The sequence below is a fragment of the Ptiloglossa arizonensis genome, chromosome 10, assembly GCF_051014685.1.
Source record: "Ptiloglossa arizonensis isolate GNS036 chromosome 10, iyPtiAriz1_principal, whole genome shotgun sequence".
Lineage (NCBI taxonomy): Eukaryota > Metazoa > Arthropoda > Insecta > Hymenoptera > Colletidae > Ptiloglossa > Ptiloglossa arizonensis.
In genome coordinates this window covers 14,537,910-14,554,493 of record NC_135057.1, presented here as the reverse complement: position 1 = coordinate 14,554,493, position 16,584 = coordinate 14,537,910, and the positions used below count along the sequence as shown (strand labels likewise).

Sequence of the window (16,584 nt, the reverse complement as noted above, 5' to 3'; positions counted from 1 at the left end):
CTTTAATGTTATTTATACGCTATTACAAAAGTAATAATTAATTCTATTAAAAACTCTTTTCTTAATCTTCTAGGGATTTTGAAGCTATTCTCGACGATTTTGGTGAAAACGTATTGTTCTATCTTGACAGAACTCAAAAGAGGGAAGAAAGATTGGAAGCATTACACCGGAAGAAGATAAATAATGCGCGAATAATGAATTGATAATAACATTGATAGAAAGAGAAAGCAGGTGAGATAATAAAAGCAATGAATCTTGTCGAATTGTAGAGCTACGAATAGAAAATGTAAAAGTAAATATAACTCGAAAAGAGTTTACGCGCCAGCAAGTTTCACAAGTTGACTACGCCACTGGAAGAGCGCTCGAAATAGCGGCTTGATATCGAATGCACGCTACTCCTACTGCTATATTCCAAGCGATTCACTGTATTGCATCGCACGCGCGGACGGGAAGCACGTATTTATTTCGTATTTGGTACGAATTTTGATTTAGTTATTGACAACGTTATCTATCATTGCTCGACTCCCTTATCATTACCGTTAACGTTTATTTGTCATATCTGATATCATATCGTCGAATGCGTGCTGTTGTCTATCGATACATTTCTAATACAATCGTTAATTTAAAGTAATCCGCTTGAATAATTGATACATCACTTGCCGCACTTTTCGAAACTGTACGTGGTAATATTTGGAAAGAAATACTCGTGCACATTTATGAAGTTTCCGTTTACGATAGCCGGATCTATGCTACGTAATCTTCTGAAACAATTCGTGCATTGACGGAGGAATGGGTTTAACGCAAGTACATGTTTTCTAACGAAGCAGAAGCGATCTGGATTTAATGCATAGGCTGTTGGAAGAATTTCAGGTATGTAACGTGAATTGTAATCTTTAACTATAAGTTACACTCGTGGAATAACTGTTTTAGTATATAGATAACTTTTTAAACGAACGTAAGGTTATATTCTCATTGCTCTAGTAAAAGTATTAAAAAAATGCATCTCGATTTTAAAGTGTAAAGTATTTTAAATAAAGGAAATTAAACGTGTGCCATGAAAATGCGACCCTTGACCTCGTTTCGATTCGTATACCGTTCTAATGCCTTTTATAGGTTAGGAAATGTGTTTATTATGGTATTGTATATATTAGAGACGTTAAATTGTTGACAGTACTATTTTGTTCAATAATTGTACAAATTTCGAAAACTACTTTTTGGTGCAAATTTTCTTTATCTATGTTAATTATTTCTACAGCTAATATTATTCGGGATTTCGTATAGTACATACAGTTCTCAGAAAAATCTGGTATCAGCTAACAGGAAGTCTCCTTGTTCCTTTTACACGTCTACTCACGAATGTATTTTTATCTTACATACCACGAATTATGGTTTATTTTCGCAATAAATAAAACTAAAGTATGTATTATATCGTTTTGTAATTTCTTAAAAGCATTTTGTAATTAAAAATTTTATTTTATATGTATATCTTTTCTACATAAAATTCAAATATTATATACAGTATACGTGGACAATTATTTTTAATTATTATTGTTTTTTTTACTATATTTTTAACTATATCATACTTTGAAATAATTAACAAAAAATAGCTATGATAAAAAAAGGTAAAAAAATGTATATTCCCTACAAGGATTTAAAATTTAATAATATGATTCAGAAAATGTTACTGATATTGGGTATTATCTTTTTATGCTTTTTATGTTCCTTTTTTATAATTAATTATGGACATTACTGTTCACAAAAAAAAAATTATTTAAATACTTTCTTTGCGATTTTACATCAGCGTTTTTTGGAAAGTATATAGTAATTATTTATACACAAAAAATAAAACTGTAAATATAAATTTAGAAATCAAGTACTATTCCATTTTACAAAATTATTTTAACCGATACAAAATTTTTAAATTCGTTATAAAAGTTCTTGGATTCTTCACTAGTTGAAGAAACAATCTAAATTCCGCACTCTCAATCTTGATAGTAATCTTGTAGAAAATTAGAGTCGTGACAGAATTATTGTGTCCCCATGGTCAAGGTCGGGATTTAAATTGCACGAGTCGGTCGCGTCTGTGACCTGTATAGCACTTTTTAGGAGCAAATCGAATCTAAGTGTATCACTCGCAAGAAAAGCTGTACTTATGAATAATCCAATACTGTAGATAAACATTTTGAAGTATCGCGTAAAGTTGAGAAGACGATAATATATTAATTACTCCGATAACGAAAAAAAAAAAAAAAAAAAGAAAAGAAAAACCAAAATATGTATCGATTCATCGATTAACAATTAACGCTTTCGCGCAATTATAGTCATTTTCCATTCTCGTGATTTTATTACTTATGACTGACTAACAATTCAAAGAATTGCTATCACTGTGGTTTAAAAATTTATAGAGCAAGAATTAACGGCCTGTTTAACGATCAATGATAAAACTATCATTATTTCTCTGAAACGTGACGCTCTCCTTTTTACCGACCGGTGTTTACACGTAAGAATTTTAGTAATTCGTTGTTTGCATTTCCATTGGTCGTAAATAATAAACAGATACGAAAATCGTGCGATCGTCTATATCGGTTCTTTTTGTTGCGGTTGTTATCTTTGTTTTCATTGTCCCAGCGATATTCCGGTCTTTGACTCATGGTGTAACGAACTACATGCGTCTATTCGTCTGAATGCACGAATGCAACCAAAGCGATACTTTCTGAATGAACGTAAGCGTATAGCGGCACTCTTTCTGGCACAGGCATCGTTAACCGCGCTGGTACGGTGACACCGCTCGGAGGGTTAATGAACATAAAAGACCCATCATTTGGACTTCCGAGATTGAACACTTTGAATACGTATTATATCGGCGTTGAACGTACAAAATTTAAAAACATACGACCTAAAAAGAAACCTAGAAAAACTTTCCAAATTTTCTCAAATCGTCGAAGCGTTGTCGAAAATACGTTACAGTATCGTGGGCACACCCGTACATCCCGCTAATGTTTGCTACTTTCATTTATTACTTTAAGAATTTTTGCACGTATTGAAGCAATCAACGAATCGCCTCGTGATTTCACAAACTCGATAATACGTTTAATATTTCGAAAGGTGGAGATGCTGTACGCAAAGTAAACGTCGAGTAAAAATATTATTCCATGGAATATACAGGATTGCTTTCAACCTTGATATTTAGCTCGTCCTCCAGAATGATCTCCTAATTGTTCGAATCGGTTGATCAACGTCCATCGATTGCTAATAAATAAAGTTTTAATTGGTCAATTTAGACGGTCGTACTTTGTTGAATAATAATCGAGGGCTATCGTTCACTGATTATTCTTTACAAACTGAAATTGTATTTAAATTACGAGGTCAGTTAATAAGTTCGTGCGCAATTATGCTACTAATTGCATTATGAGTCGTTTGACAGTACTCCATTATTCTTTCGTTCGGTTAGTACAGTGTCATTCAATACAACCAGTGTTCCAGACGTTGTCGAATATCGGTGAAAAATAATTTATCGACACGGTTATTAACAATCGGTGGAAACGATACGTTTTCTAGTTTCTGTGTTTGAGCATGGCAAGTGCAAGATACGCTATAAATATGTTAATTAAATAGCGTTCGCTGCGAAATGAAAGTTAAAGAATCTAAATGCAGTTACCTATTTCGTCTCGAACCGAGCGTTTCTTTACGGAATAAAAATAATTACCCTCAGAAGGCAAGACACGAGTGTAGATAAACGTTATAAAAATAAATAGCGTCGTTTTCGTTTCTCGTTACGTACATACGTGTGTACGTGTTTTAAAAACGGAGTACGAATTTATAAACTTATCCGGCACATTGCTCGAGATAATTAGGGGATCAGATTTCTAGATAATTCAGAGAGACATATGTCAGGGATGACCAAAGCACTGTGCGTTCAGCACAGCAATATCAGTACGAACCTGTAAACATTCCAAACGTGAAACACATTGCGAACAACAATTTGTTCGTTCGTTTGTTTTCCTTCGAAAACGATTGTCCGTGTGTTTTTCATTTTCATAATACTCACACTATTTTTAGATCACGTAGTTTTCAAGTATATCACATTTAATACTTAAACGATAAGAGCATTTGTGGAACAGACTGTTTAACGAAATACATACTACGTCCATCGATACTTTTGCATTACGTAAATGATTTTACCAGTTGTGTATGACTTTACAGGCGATGCGGAACAACGTTACGATATCGGCGGTGCTCGTTTAACGCGTCTTGAAACGAATGACGAATTGGTGAACGATGATTTTTCATACGGACTGACCCATTAGGATTATATATTTATACGTGCTTTAATTTCTACTGCTGCTACTCTACGCCTTTATCATGACGAGTGTCGTTCCACTCACCGATAAACAACTTCATCAGTTGGTAAATGAATAAAAACAAAGAACCAAAAAAAAAAAATAAAAATAAAATACTCGAAAAAAAAAAAAAAAAATACATTTTCTTGTACTGCAATCGACGAATGCTTTCCACGAAGCTATGCAAAATTTTCTAGCGTTTATTAATTTCTCGCAGTGTAACATACAATAATAATAATTACAATAATAATAACAATAATAATGATAATGATAATAACAACAACAACAATGATACTAAGAAAAAAAAAAAAAAGAAAATAGAAAAATGCAGCACGCGTGTATAACGCAGCGAAATAAAATTGTTTCCAATTTGTAGAGCGTCAGTATCGGGAAAGCTGTGAACCCTACAGAGACGCCCGTAAAAGAGAAACATGTGCGGAGTATCCTTTTTCAAACAGACACTCGGAGACGAGAAATTTTTCCAGCGATTCGTGTTAAAAGTTTCTCTCGCGTCTGGCATTAAAATTCACAAGTCGTTGAAATTACAGCCGGACACGCTCAGTTCAGAATTTCTATTCGATTGTCTGTTACAGTTCGCGAATCGTTCTCTTTCGAATGCACTGTAAACACCTTACAGAAACACAGGCGCGATTATAGGTACATATCAAGAAAAGAGCGGACTGATCTTTTGGATGTACATGTTGAGACAGCCATTGCAAGAGAATCAGATCGTCGCGTGGAAATTCTGTCACGTTTTGCACAAAGTATTGCGGGAGGGTCATCCCAAAGTGATTTCAGACTCTCAACGTTACCGCGGCAAGCTAGAGGACATTGGGAAATTATGGCAACACCTACGAGAGGGTTACGGCCAATTGATTCAATTGTACATAAGATTGTTGATCACCAAATTGGATTTCCATAAACGGAATCCACGTATACCCGGAAATCTTCAAGTAACGGCGGAAGAATTGGAAGCCATTGGCGAAAACGATATCAACGTTTAGTAAGTTCTCGATAGTTCGTAGAGTTGTACACCTGCCCGGGGAACCGTATCGTAATACATTTTCTTTTTCAGTTTTCAAATGTCGGTCGAGATGTTCGATTATATGGACGATATTTTAAATTTACAACGCGCAGGTAGGTACGGAATGAATACCTGACGATCGACGTGCTCCGTAATGTTCATTTCCCGTTTCTTCCTTTCGATCGGCGAGAAATAATTAACCGTTACATATTTTCGTCTGGGAAACGCTTCCGTGAAAGCCTCCAATGCATATCATTAGGCCTCACCTTGTTCAGCTATGGCCTACGAGTACGTTTTAACGAGGCTAGCGAAACAACAATAGCCAACGCGTTGCCGTTTCTAAATTATGCCGCTTGTACGTGATTAATCTACTTGAATCCCGATTATCCAGATCGAACCGAACCAAGGCAGACTGGTTAGTTTGTAATCTGCATGTTGAATAGACGAACAGTGGCGTCATTGACGAATGAACTGAATAATTTCACCGCGATCGCGTTTCTTTATTTCGTGTACATATCGCGGAGGAGGTCCCGATACGTTCGTGTTGTTGATCGATACCAATGTTGTACAGATTGCATGGGAAAGATTATGTCTTGCGATATGCATACAAGTAACCGATACGATCGAGACGACGGTTCGGAATACACACATTCGATCTCCTCGTATGTCGTCGACGACTGTATCGCTCTTACCGCTTCCCGATCGACCAGTTTTAAAATTCCAGTACGTTACCGATGTCACTGTACTTGGTTCGCACGTATATCAACGTATTGTCGATGATTTCAGTTACCTCTTCCTTGAAGAACACACCATCGAATTCTATGACCGTCAGCGGACAGTGTCGGCTGGCTCCGTTAATCCCGTGCGTTCTAGATGCATCGCAGCTCTATGATTATTGCGTGAAAATTCTCTTCAAACTTCATAACGCGTTACCAGCGGACACTTTAGCCGGTCATCGCGACCGATTCTCGAAACAGTTCTACGAACTGAAAAAGTTCTACAACACCGTGAAACAGAGACAGTATTTTAAGCATCTTATAACGACACCCGCGTTACCTGAGGTAAGATGTGCCAAATTAAAGTTTTTTTTTTTTAAACAGAGTTCGGCGATCCCTTAAACCTTATTTCATAGGATTTACGTGTACACGAGCTGTACAATCGAGAAGGTAAACTTTATTTTTTAATTAAAATTGATTCGTAACGTCGCTTCGAGAACACCGATTTCAAACATACGCGTACACGCGCCACTTCTCACACTTTCAGAGTATACTTTCTCGATACCGATGCCTACAATATTTCACGTTTATATTGGATCATCCGAAAAATTCGTACCGTTTTTTTTTCACGTCAAGAAACAGATGAAATTTATTCTTTTATTAAAATATTCTTGGAGATAGTTTCGAAAATGAACGATATTTTCAAATTTTGTTCGTACACTTTTCGAAACTCATTTACTCCGTTTATGGTTTTTCTTCTATCGCTTTTTTGGTCTCCCGATTCACAGGTCTTATTCACTTGAAAGTCGTGTTCTAGACTGTTGTCGAGAAACTCGAGTTGTTCAATGTGAATCTTATCGCTCTTTATTTAGAAAACATAATATTGTGGCACGTGTTTCTCGGATGACATAATATGTTTACGTGTAAAATCAGTTTCATCCTTTTCTATTGTAGCATATATTGTGAAACACGCTCTGTTTTGCCACAAGCTCGAATACTTTGGTTTATATTCTATTTAATGTATATGGCGTTTATTGTAGAATCCACCAAACTTTTTGATACAATCCGAGTTACGAACGTACGTTACACCCAGAGTGGTGTTGCCACCGGAAGAGTCTTTGGATGGCGATATGGTTGTTGATAGCCTCATTGATACTTCTGATACGAGTTCATTGCCAGGCGATCAACCGGATTCTACACGTAACGGTTCAATATCTCCCGATACAACAGCGGAAAGGTAAACTTAAAATTAATTGTGATTAAGAAATATTATTTTTAATGGTCGTATTCTCTCGTAAAGTTTGCGGTATAAGGGGATTATTAATTGGTACGAACGTATGCATTTTAGAGAAAGTCTCATCGATCATTTACAGCAGGAATGTAATCGACAGAGACAAGAACTCCATCGTCTACTGATTGATCATCAACGAATCGTGGAAGAGCTTCAGAATCGTGTCACGCAACTTGAATCGGGCTTGCTGGCCAAGGTAGAAATATTTTAATTAATCGTTGACATAATGGTTTACAAGAGCAGGCTGTGTAACATAGATCTTCCTTTATTTCTTAGTGCAATGAAATCGAACAGGAAAAACAGGTCAATCAGGACTCTCTTAAACAAAAAGCAGACATGATGGTGAAAGTTCATGAAAGTGAAGGTTGTTGCATGCTATATTTGTTCGTTTTGTAAACAATGTTTTCAAAGACGTATCTAATACTAATTGTTTTTTTCTTTACAGAAAAGTATAAAATTTTAGAAGAGAAATTTCAGAAACTAAAAGATGTATATGCAAAATTAAGAGAAGAACATATCGGTTTAATTAGAAAGGTAGGAACATCTTGATTTTTATACTTTTTAGCGTGATAGAGAAATTTGCATACTCACTGAGGGTATCACTTTGTACAATACAGAAAGCTGAAGTGGACAAACAAATTGGAGTATTAAAAATGTCGCACGAAAAATCGGAACGTCGAACCCTTGAGGCAGAACGCCGACTTGACGAGTTAATACAAGGCCAAGCAATATCTGAACAAGAAGTTCGAAAAGCCGTTGATGCACAACAGGATTTGGACGATGTAAAAGAACAACTAAATGTTACCAAAGCTGAAAACTTGGTTAATACTTTTCTTTTACTGGATTTACGTTTATATTTTGTTTTTATTTCGTTTCGGTAAAAATGTAATATTTTAGGCGTTGATTGCCAAAATCGATTTTATAACTTCCAAAAAAACGTCTTTGGAGGGCGATTTACACGATTTATTAGCGCAAAAGGAAGAGTTAGATTTAAAGATTGAAAAGTTAGAAGTTGAAGCTGAGCAATGCCGTAATGAAATGAATTTGCATGCCGACACTATGTTGTACGAACTGTTGTGTAAGTGTCTTGATTTGTTTGATAATAAAGTCGTCGGTAGTTTATGTTTATGTATCTGATATAAATCTGTACTTTTATTTCAGTAAATTGCATTGCCGAAGCAGAAGATATTATACAATATTCATTGAGCGCTATCGATAATCCGGCAATGTCGGATCTAACTTGCACTCCACAGTACCTTGAACGATTGGAAGAATCTATCTTAAAATCGTTAGATGCTTTAGATGCAACATATACTGGTTATGTGTGTGATACAACGAAAGGAAAAATGCTCATGAAAAGTGCAATACACGTTGCATATGTTTTGGGTCTTTATTTAATTCATGCCAAATCTACATCGAACACGTCTATTGATATCGCACTGGGCGATAGTAAGTTACAGAAATGTCAAAAAATTATAAAACTCATTAGGAAGATCACATATGTTATTTTAAATTTTATTGTCCTCTAGAATTGACCGATGAATGTAAACAGCTAGGATTACTATCTTTAACAATGTTTAACTATATAAAAGAAAAATCTCCAATGACTGTGGGCCAAATCAATGATGTAAAACAGCAATTTAAAAAAATATGCGAACTTGCTGCTACATTGTCCAATGCACAAGGCAATGTTGAAGTTATCGGAAGCTTAGTAGAGACAGAACTATTAAGTATGGATAAAGCAATAGAAGAAGCTGCCAATAGAATACAGGTGATTGTATACTATATTTTATCCTAATAAACAAATCATTTCTATGTATAATTATTTATTTTACGATGTTCGATCAGGACATGTTGGCAAAGTCTCGCGCAGCGGATTCTGGATTAAAATTAGAAGTGAACGGAAAAATTCTAGATTCGTGTACAGAATTAATGAAATGTATACGACAATTAGTTAAAAAATCACGATTATTGCAAGCAGAAATCGTAGATCAAGGAAAGGTACACTATATCTTTTTGCTATTAATATTCAATTTATAAATGGGTAAAATACAGACATATATTTTTAACTTTAGGGTACAGCATCTGCAACCGAATTCTATAAACGTAATCACCAATGGTCAGAAGGACTTATATCAGCAGCAAAAGCGGTTGCATTGGGTGCTAATTTTTTATTGTAAGTGTAGATAATTTGGTTTTGTTTTTTTTTTTTTTGGTTCGACTATAAAATTTGTTTATGCGTATAGGGAAGCTGCAGATAAAGTCGTTGCCGGAAAAGGTAAATTTGAACAATTAGTGGTAGCGTCACAAGGAATTGCTGCGTCTACAGCACAATTGGTAGTTGCAAGCAGAGTAAAAGCGAATAGAAATAGCAGTAACTTGACTGCACTTTCCGAGGCATCGAGAGATGTAACACAAGCAACTGGAAGCGTCGTTGCAACTGCTAAAAATTGTAGTCAACTTGTCGAAGAAAATGGTAATTATACTTAACATTTTTAAGTACCACAAAATATGAATATTTTCAATGTTTTCAGATGATTTAGACATTTCGGGGTTGAGTCTACATCAAGCTAAACGATTAGAAATGGAGGCACAAGTTCGTGTGTTGGAACTGGAGCAAGCTTTGGAGACTGAAAGATTACGCTTAGCTGCTTTACGTCGCTATCATTATCAACTTGAAGGTGAAAAAGAATGATCAGTATGTATTACTTAAGCGATAGTGAACAGTACACTTACTGGTTTGTAAATAATTCGATATCAATTATCGTTTATAGATTTTTATTAATGTCTATGCAAGATTCACAATAACATCACAATGTGTTACTGACATCAAGCAGTATTGAACAAAATGTTTACAGATGGAAAGTAAACAAATTCCATTATAAAATAATATATTACAAAAAAGAAGGTCTATTTGGATTGTCCAAAAAGAATTATTGTAATATTTGCATGTTTAATGTTTAATAAATACATTTTATTCATTTTTAATGGTTATTCAATGTTTACACAAAATCATAACAATGATTCTCTTTATCTTACAGAAATGTTGTTATATCCTTATTATATCTTTAAATATTAAATGTTTATAGGGATAAACTATACAAGATAAATTTTCCATTAATATAAAGCTGGTCGAGTGCAGACAAATATAATATAATGTCTAAAGCCGGATTTACATCGGGTGTTCTAACAAATCTTCGATGTCCCCCTGTTCCTTTTCACACTGTTAATTGTGAAAAATGATATTTAAATTAATAATTTTATTTAATATGTTCACTCAGATGTCCTCACGGGGTAAATTTGAACATGCAATGAGAAAATGCATTTAGGCGTATGTTTTTGTCTTCGCAGCAAATACTAACTGGGGAATGAATTGCTGCAAGCATTATTCGGAACATGTTCTGAGGGATGAATTGTTTTTATTAGATGGTGCATTGTGCGCGACCTTTGCTTTCAGCGCACACCTGGTTCTCGGCGTTGCATAATGTAATTTGCATTACACCCATTTATACTTGAGCCTTATAATAACAATGATAATAACAGCGCCATCTCCTATCGACGGAAGCAACTAATATATATATATGTAATGCGATAATAGACACGATAATATCACAGTAGGTAAAACGGAAATTGTTATAGACGATAAATGTTTACGATCGGTATTTAAAAGTTATCATTATTTTTTATGATAAATTCCGCTTAAATTATAATGTAAATCACGATGCTTTAGAAAATTATACTTAGCGGAATAAAAATCGGTATAAGAAATTTATACATTTGAATTGAAAGTACAAGAAAACCATGCGAGTATTCGAACGACAGGAACGGTAACAATGTAGGTAACAAATTATCTCGTCGGAGGTCTCTGGAATTCTCTATTCGTAAAACTAACACTAGTCTGGGCGTTAAAAAGAATATAAAATGAGATAGAGGAGTTGCTACTTACAGGCTATGGACCCCGTGCAGGGTGTACGATCGATGGCATCCCTTCCATGGGTTACAGTTCGACGCTGGATTTGCAGACTTTTCGGAGTCGGCGCGATGGTGGTTGCCCTTGAAGCGCCCTCCCTGGACACGAATATGCCCTCCACGGCAAATCCATCAGAATACTACGAAGGCTTGTCGTGCGACTATACGGGTTACGTGTTCGAGTTTTCGTGCTAGTTTCAACTGACCACCTTTGTATCGTGAAAACGCTGCTGCCCTCGTTTCGTTGTTAGAGATCATCAACGACGCTGTCAAAAGGGTTAACTCATAAGGTGAGGAGTCAGCCTTGTTTCGTTCTTCGTAGCGCTTGCTTACGATTTTGCATTCGAGTCTGAAAAAGATTGATGTCCCTTAGCAAAGACCGATCGAAACAGGCGTTGCAACATCTAGGACATAATAATTGTACACGATATTCAAGTTTTTCTAGTAATTAAGTGTTTTTGCCTATTAAATGCATGTAATTTATGTAGAACACGAGTATGCTTATACGATAAATTGATTTTCCTTTGAAGTAAAACGAATCGTGATTTTACAGGAAGCTAGTAAGTCTATTCGTGATCATCTTCCGAGAAAATATTTCGATAACTACTTTACGACTTGTTCCGGATGGTAACCTCGTTTCGAACATTTCTGCTGACGTTTTGCCGACATTGCAGTTTGTAAAAAACTATGTTGTTGAATTTGTACTAGTATTTTACAAATCCTTTCGTAAATAACAGTGTTATCTAAATGGTGATTATAAAATAACCTACAAGTTTATTTATAAGTTACGATTAACCTCTCTTTATAACTAATTAGATAAATTCACAATTAAAAAGACAATCCATATCTTTATGGCAATATTTAGTTTCATATCAAATCAATTAAATCTTACTAATCCGTGATTTATCTTTTATTAATTATCGGATTTATTGATTCTTACACTCGACAATAAAATAAAAAAGATTGTTATTGACAACGACAGATAATGTGTGTTTACACCATAGCGTAACCGACACTGTCAATAACGTTGCGAAACAAGTCATCTTTGCGAAGTCTTATGAACAGCTGATTCGAAATTATAACTGCAAGTGCAACGGTTGACAAAATACGCGACGATTAATGTGCATTTTTATACGTTATTACGATACTTTCACAAACGAGCGTTTTATTAGACACACTCATTGACGTTTGACAGTGTAAACAAAAGTAGAGCTTGCGCTGTGGCGAATCTACGCTCGCTCGAAAGAGTTTCGAAGAAAAGCATAAAAGAAACTTAAATTTATGGTGTGACGTTATACACAAGTGAAGATCATGAATAAGCAATCACATGAGTCGCTTTCTTAGACGTATATTCGCGGCGTGGTCTTTTTAATCGGTTCATTAATTATTTCTGGCAGCCGGAGCGGATTCAGACCTCGTCGCAACTTTCTAGTGTTGCGGTAGGTCGTCGACTGATTAATGTTGGCGGACGCAACGACCATTTTCATCCGACAAAACTACTCTTTTGCAATATCCCACTGTCTTTACGTTTGTCTATTATTTACGTCGTCGGTATTGTTTGCAGGCTTGATTTTGGAAATCTCGTTTCATCGAACGACTATGGCCACTGTGGAATATCTTCATACTTGGAATCGTCTCGAAAGTTTTAATTATAATTTATTTAACGAGTTCGAAGACACGTCGCTAGATTCTTCTGTGGTATGTTTCCATTGAATTCTAATCTCGTACATATACACGAAAAACACATCCTGATAACCTATTCGGCATGATTGGGCTTCTTCGTGACGTTCGTACGCAATGATATCGGCCTTGAAGTGGTTGTTATTTCCGTGCTCGAGTCACGCCCAGAGGAGTAATGACACCATAATGGTGGCAGAAAACACGAAGAGCACACATAATTTACAAGTTGACTTTTCCAGAATAACAATTCATAAATTGGTAAACAATAGCGTCGACAGGGGTGCGATGGATGTTGTCCACAATGACTTCTTAGGCAGTATATTAATTTTCCCATATGGTTATTTATCTCGATATCGACTACTATCGATCTTAAAATGTGTTCCGATTCTACAATCGAATTATCAATTACATAAATATAATACTAAATAGTGCTAACGTATACGCGAGTCCAAATAGACGTTTGTATTACTTATTCCATTAATTAATAATCACGTTAGAAAATATATACGTATTTTTGCAAATCGAACGCCGAATGGAGGTTTATTATTGACATTTATTGTGCTTTCCATACCGAATTTTGTAAAATAGAACGTTGTCGAACATTGTACGTACAATAACGAGTCGTAAACGCTAAAAGTCTGTAGTAAATTCGAAAATAAGTAAGATAGGAAATCTAGTGTTATTACACGACTACAAGAAACGGTATACCGTTTTGTGTGGTAACTAACCAAACTGGTTCTATGAACTTGGAGATTCCATAACAAGTCGTTCGTTTGAAAAGTAAAACGAATGTTTTGGCTTGCGTAACCCGAACGAGTGGTTGAGTTTATTCAATGTTTTCGAATTTCATCTCACCTGTTCTCACCAGCGTGAATAAATAGAAATCTTTTTTTCTTCGTTGAACGGATGTACGGTCGATCGAATGGCAACATTGCCGATTGACCTACATGTCTTCATCATCCTTCGTAAAACCGAAGGCTGAATAATTTAATTAACAATTTGTGCGACATCTATCTTATTCAGATTAAACCAACACGTCCGTTCAATCAACCCGCGCAAACAATATTTTCACCGTACGTATGTATATATTTTGAAACACGTTTGCGCGAAACGAGCGCAACAGAAAACGAAACGTGCTAGTTAGGACGTCACTGGTTATCGTTAAACGACATCTCCGACCTCAATGATTATCATTACCGGTTCCTGTGTGCGTAACTATAATATCGAAACTCATCGTTTTAACTCGCCCTATTAGTTAAATCGTGCAGGGAAACTTGACATTAACCCCGATTCCCCCTCACCTTCGTTTTTCATCCGTGAAGAGATTAAAAGTTATTTCGTATTCTTCGTGCAAACGTGCAAACAGATGTCACCGCCAGCGAATACACGCGTGTAACGAAAATTTCAACGTATCGTTGAACAATGGTGTCTTCTGTTCGTACGATGAAAAGATATACCGCGAACCATTGTGCAAGGATTCCACTGTAAAAATGTTGAAAAAGACGAAACGAGCCTTCGTGCAACGAAGTTACGTCATTCGGTGACGAATAGACGTACATTACGCGAGACCTTGGATGATTGAAAGTCAATCATGCTTCATTTATCGTCGAAAGGGAGATATCGAGGATGCGTTTCGTTTTCACGGTGTAGAACGAGATCCTCCGACGTACACGCTTTCTTTCACCAGAAATCTTCCCACGGTGAACTGGACTGGATGTGTTCACGAAGCCATCTCGTGAACCAAAGAAATATTGCCATTCGAAGACACTCTGGAACAAATTTATAATTTCTCTCTCCATCCTCGGGATTGACGTTCTAAAGGCTACCGATGCGTCGTATTGCCTATGCGCCGAACAAGATGCGCATAATTTCTTGCGCATGCCCATTGCGCAATACCTTCGCTGGGATTTGTTATCATTTTGCGTCGGTGTCTAACCTCTAAACAGAAATCGAGCACTATTTATAGCGCCAATTGCTATTGACCAGCCTCGTCGATTGTAGTTTCATTCCACGACATTTCTACAAGATTCGATTGTGCGATTTTTAATTAGACGTTACATTTTTATCGTATACATCGACAAGAATTGTCTCTTGGTGTTCCGTTTTAACGATTTCGTCGAGATACAGTAACGTGGCATTTGTCTAGATTTTTCATGTTACAGGAGATGATACTAGGTAGGACGTCGCAAGCCAGGACGTAATTCTTGAACAATGTCTAACCTATACATTTTATCAGAATTATGTCGCGGTGTGCAGTTTTTTCTACGCGGCACAAACCTGCTCGACAATCTCTCCGAGTCATGGTATTGTGGCGAAAGGTATCGTACTACGTAATAGGTATCCTCGTTGAATTGTAGCTCACGTCTTTTAAAGAGTTCACCTACAAGATTATCGTCGGTGTCGATTCATATTCCGATTACATCGATAGATTTCTCGGTTTCCACGGGGCACAACTATCGTGTCAAGTGGAACCGATAAAGTGAACAACACGACCACCTGATGTGTCGTTCCTTAAACGAAACAGTCATTTGTTCCGAGTAGGCGCTGATAATTTGTAACGGTTCAAATTTCTCTTCGAGCAACAACGTGTTCGAACGACCGAAAATAGCTGCAACCGTCACTCTACATGCTTCAGCAATGATGTAAAGTTCGTTCAGGTGGTGTATCTTTGTTACGCGCGTACTCTTTCCCCGGTGTTGACGCACGAATCGTCACGGAGTCAGTGGACCCGTGAAATATACGTTAAAGAAATACTAGTCGCGAGCAAGGAAGCGACAATAATTTACAATCGATCTGTTTGTTCCTCGAGCCACGAAGCTAAGCAGTCTCGATCACGGTGCTTAATTATTCTTACACCGAGAAGTTCGAGAATTTCGAAACATTGAACAAAAGAAGTTAGCATTTTCACTTTATGCTACAATCGTTGATAACCGATTTCGCACAATTATCCTCCGAGTACAGTTTACACATCGCGACGAGTTAGAAACGCGAATTAGAAACGAAATCCGTCGTAACTTGGTTGTTACAATCGTCCGTATTACGAGCGTTGTAAATCTACCATTAAATACAATAGAACGCGATATATTATCCGATACAACGAAAACATGCAACCTCGTCGCGATCGCGGCGATAAAAGGGTGACCTTTGTCGCATTAATTTGACGGAAAGGAAGAACGCGAACGATTTGTCAATTCAGTGTCCGTGATAAACGTTTTTAAATCGACAATCAGTAGGATAATCGGCCTTTTCCTGGACGGGGATTGAATTACGACGTTCTAAGTGCTCGTGGTGAATCGGCCGGCGCGCAAAATGAGGATATCCATGATGAAGTTTTGCAAGCTGTCCGGTACTCGCGTTAGGGGATCAAAATGGCCCAAAACACGGCGGGCATAGCACTCGGTAACGGCGAGAGCGTGTCGAGCGGATCGGGTCGGCCGAACACGCGGATGCCTGCTGATGTGCACGTGATTCCAGCGTGCCACGGTTCCACGGCATCGACCGACTTCCCCCTCTTTGCGTTACACCGATGCAGTCACACCGGCTTGCTCCTCGCTATTTATGTAC

General features: G+C 36.8%; 2 protein-coding genes and 1 long non-coding RNA gene across 8 annotated transcripts in view; 2 read left to right on the top strand and 1 right to left on the bottom strand.

The window, feature by feature from the left end:
• Window positions 1-77: 77 nt before the first annotated feature.
• Hip1 (Huntingtin interacting protein 1) lies at window positions 78-10,359 on the top strand. Of its 6 annotated transcripts, XM_076321247.1 has the most exons (21): window positions 78-231; window positions 312-474; window positions 739-870; window positions 4,204-4,407; window positions 4,717-4,780; window positions 4,986-5,343; window positions 5,416-5,477; window positions 6,151-6,425; window positions 7,121-7,317; window positions 7,429-7,567; window positions 7,648-7,735; window positions 7,817-7,905; window positions 7,989-8,192; window positions 8,269-8,449; window positions 8,533-8,820; window positions 8,901-9,142; window positions 9,220-9,372; window positions 9,447-9,547; window positions 9,618-9,847; window positions 9,906-10,069; window positions 10,146-10,359. In XM_076321247.1, exons 4-20 carry the CDS (start codon window positions 4,363-4,365, stop codon window positions 10,064-10,066), a joined length of 2,877 nt encoding a protein of 958 aa, XP_076177362.1. In that variant the 5' UTR covers window positions 78-231; window positions 312-474; window positions 739-870; window positions 4,204-4,362; the 3' UTR covers window positions 10,067-10,069; window positions 10,146-10,359. The 6 variants fall into 6 exon arrangements, with proteins under 6 accessions (XP_076177362.1, XP_076177363.1, XP_076177366.1 ...); XM_076321248.1 differs by having other exon boundaries at window positions 312-870; window positions 9,906-10,052; XM_076321251.1 differs by lacking the exons at window positions 312-474; window positions 4,204-4,407.
• LOC143151813 (uncharacterized) lies at window positions 10,349-14,795 on the bottom strand. Its single transcript, XR_012993434.1, has 2 exons — window positions 13,876-14,795; window positions 10,349-11,744 (listed from the first exon to the last, which is right to left on the bottom strand). It is a non-coding gene; the product is annotated as an uncharacterized LOC143151813 (long non-coding RNA).
• Window positions 11,496-16,584, top strand: part of Drat (Death resistor Adh domain containing target) — a 20,181-nt gene continuing 15,092 nt past the window's right edge. The window contains exon 1 of the mRNA XM_076321255.1: window positions 11,496-11,630. The gene's annotated coding sequence lies outside the window, so the exon portion shown is untranslated. The remainder of the gene's footprint in view (window positions 11,631-16,584) is intronic.

Coding starts and splice junctions, on each gene's coding strand:
- Hip1 (XM_076321247.1), top strand. CDS start 4,363: ATGACGAGTGTCGTTCCACTCACCGATAAACAACTTCATCAGTTG. Junction 7,318..7,428: donor CCCGATACAACAGCGGAAAG/GTAAACTTAAAA, acceptor TATGCATTTTAG/AGAAAGTCTCATCGATCATT. Junction 7,736..7,816: donor GAAAGTTCATGAAAGTGAAG/GTTGTTGCATGC, acceptor TTTTCTTTACAG/AAAAGTATAAAATTTTAGAA.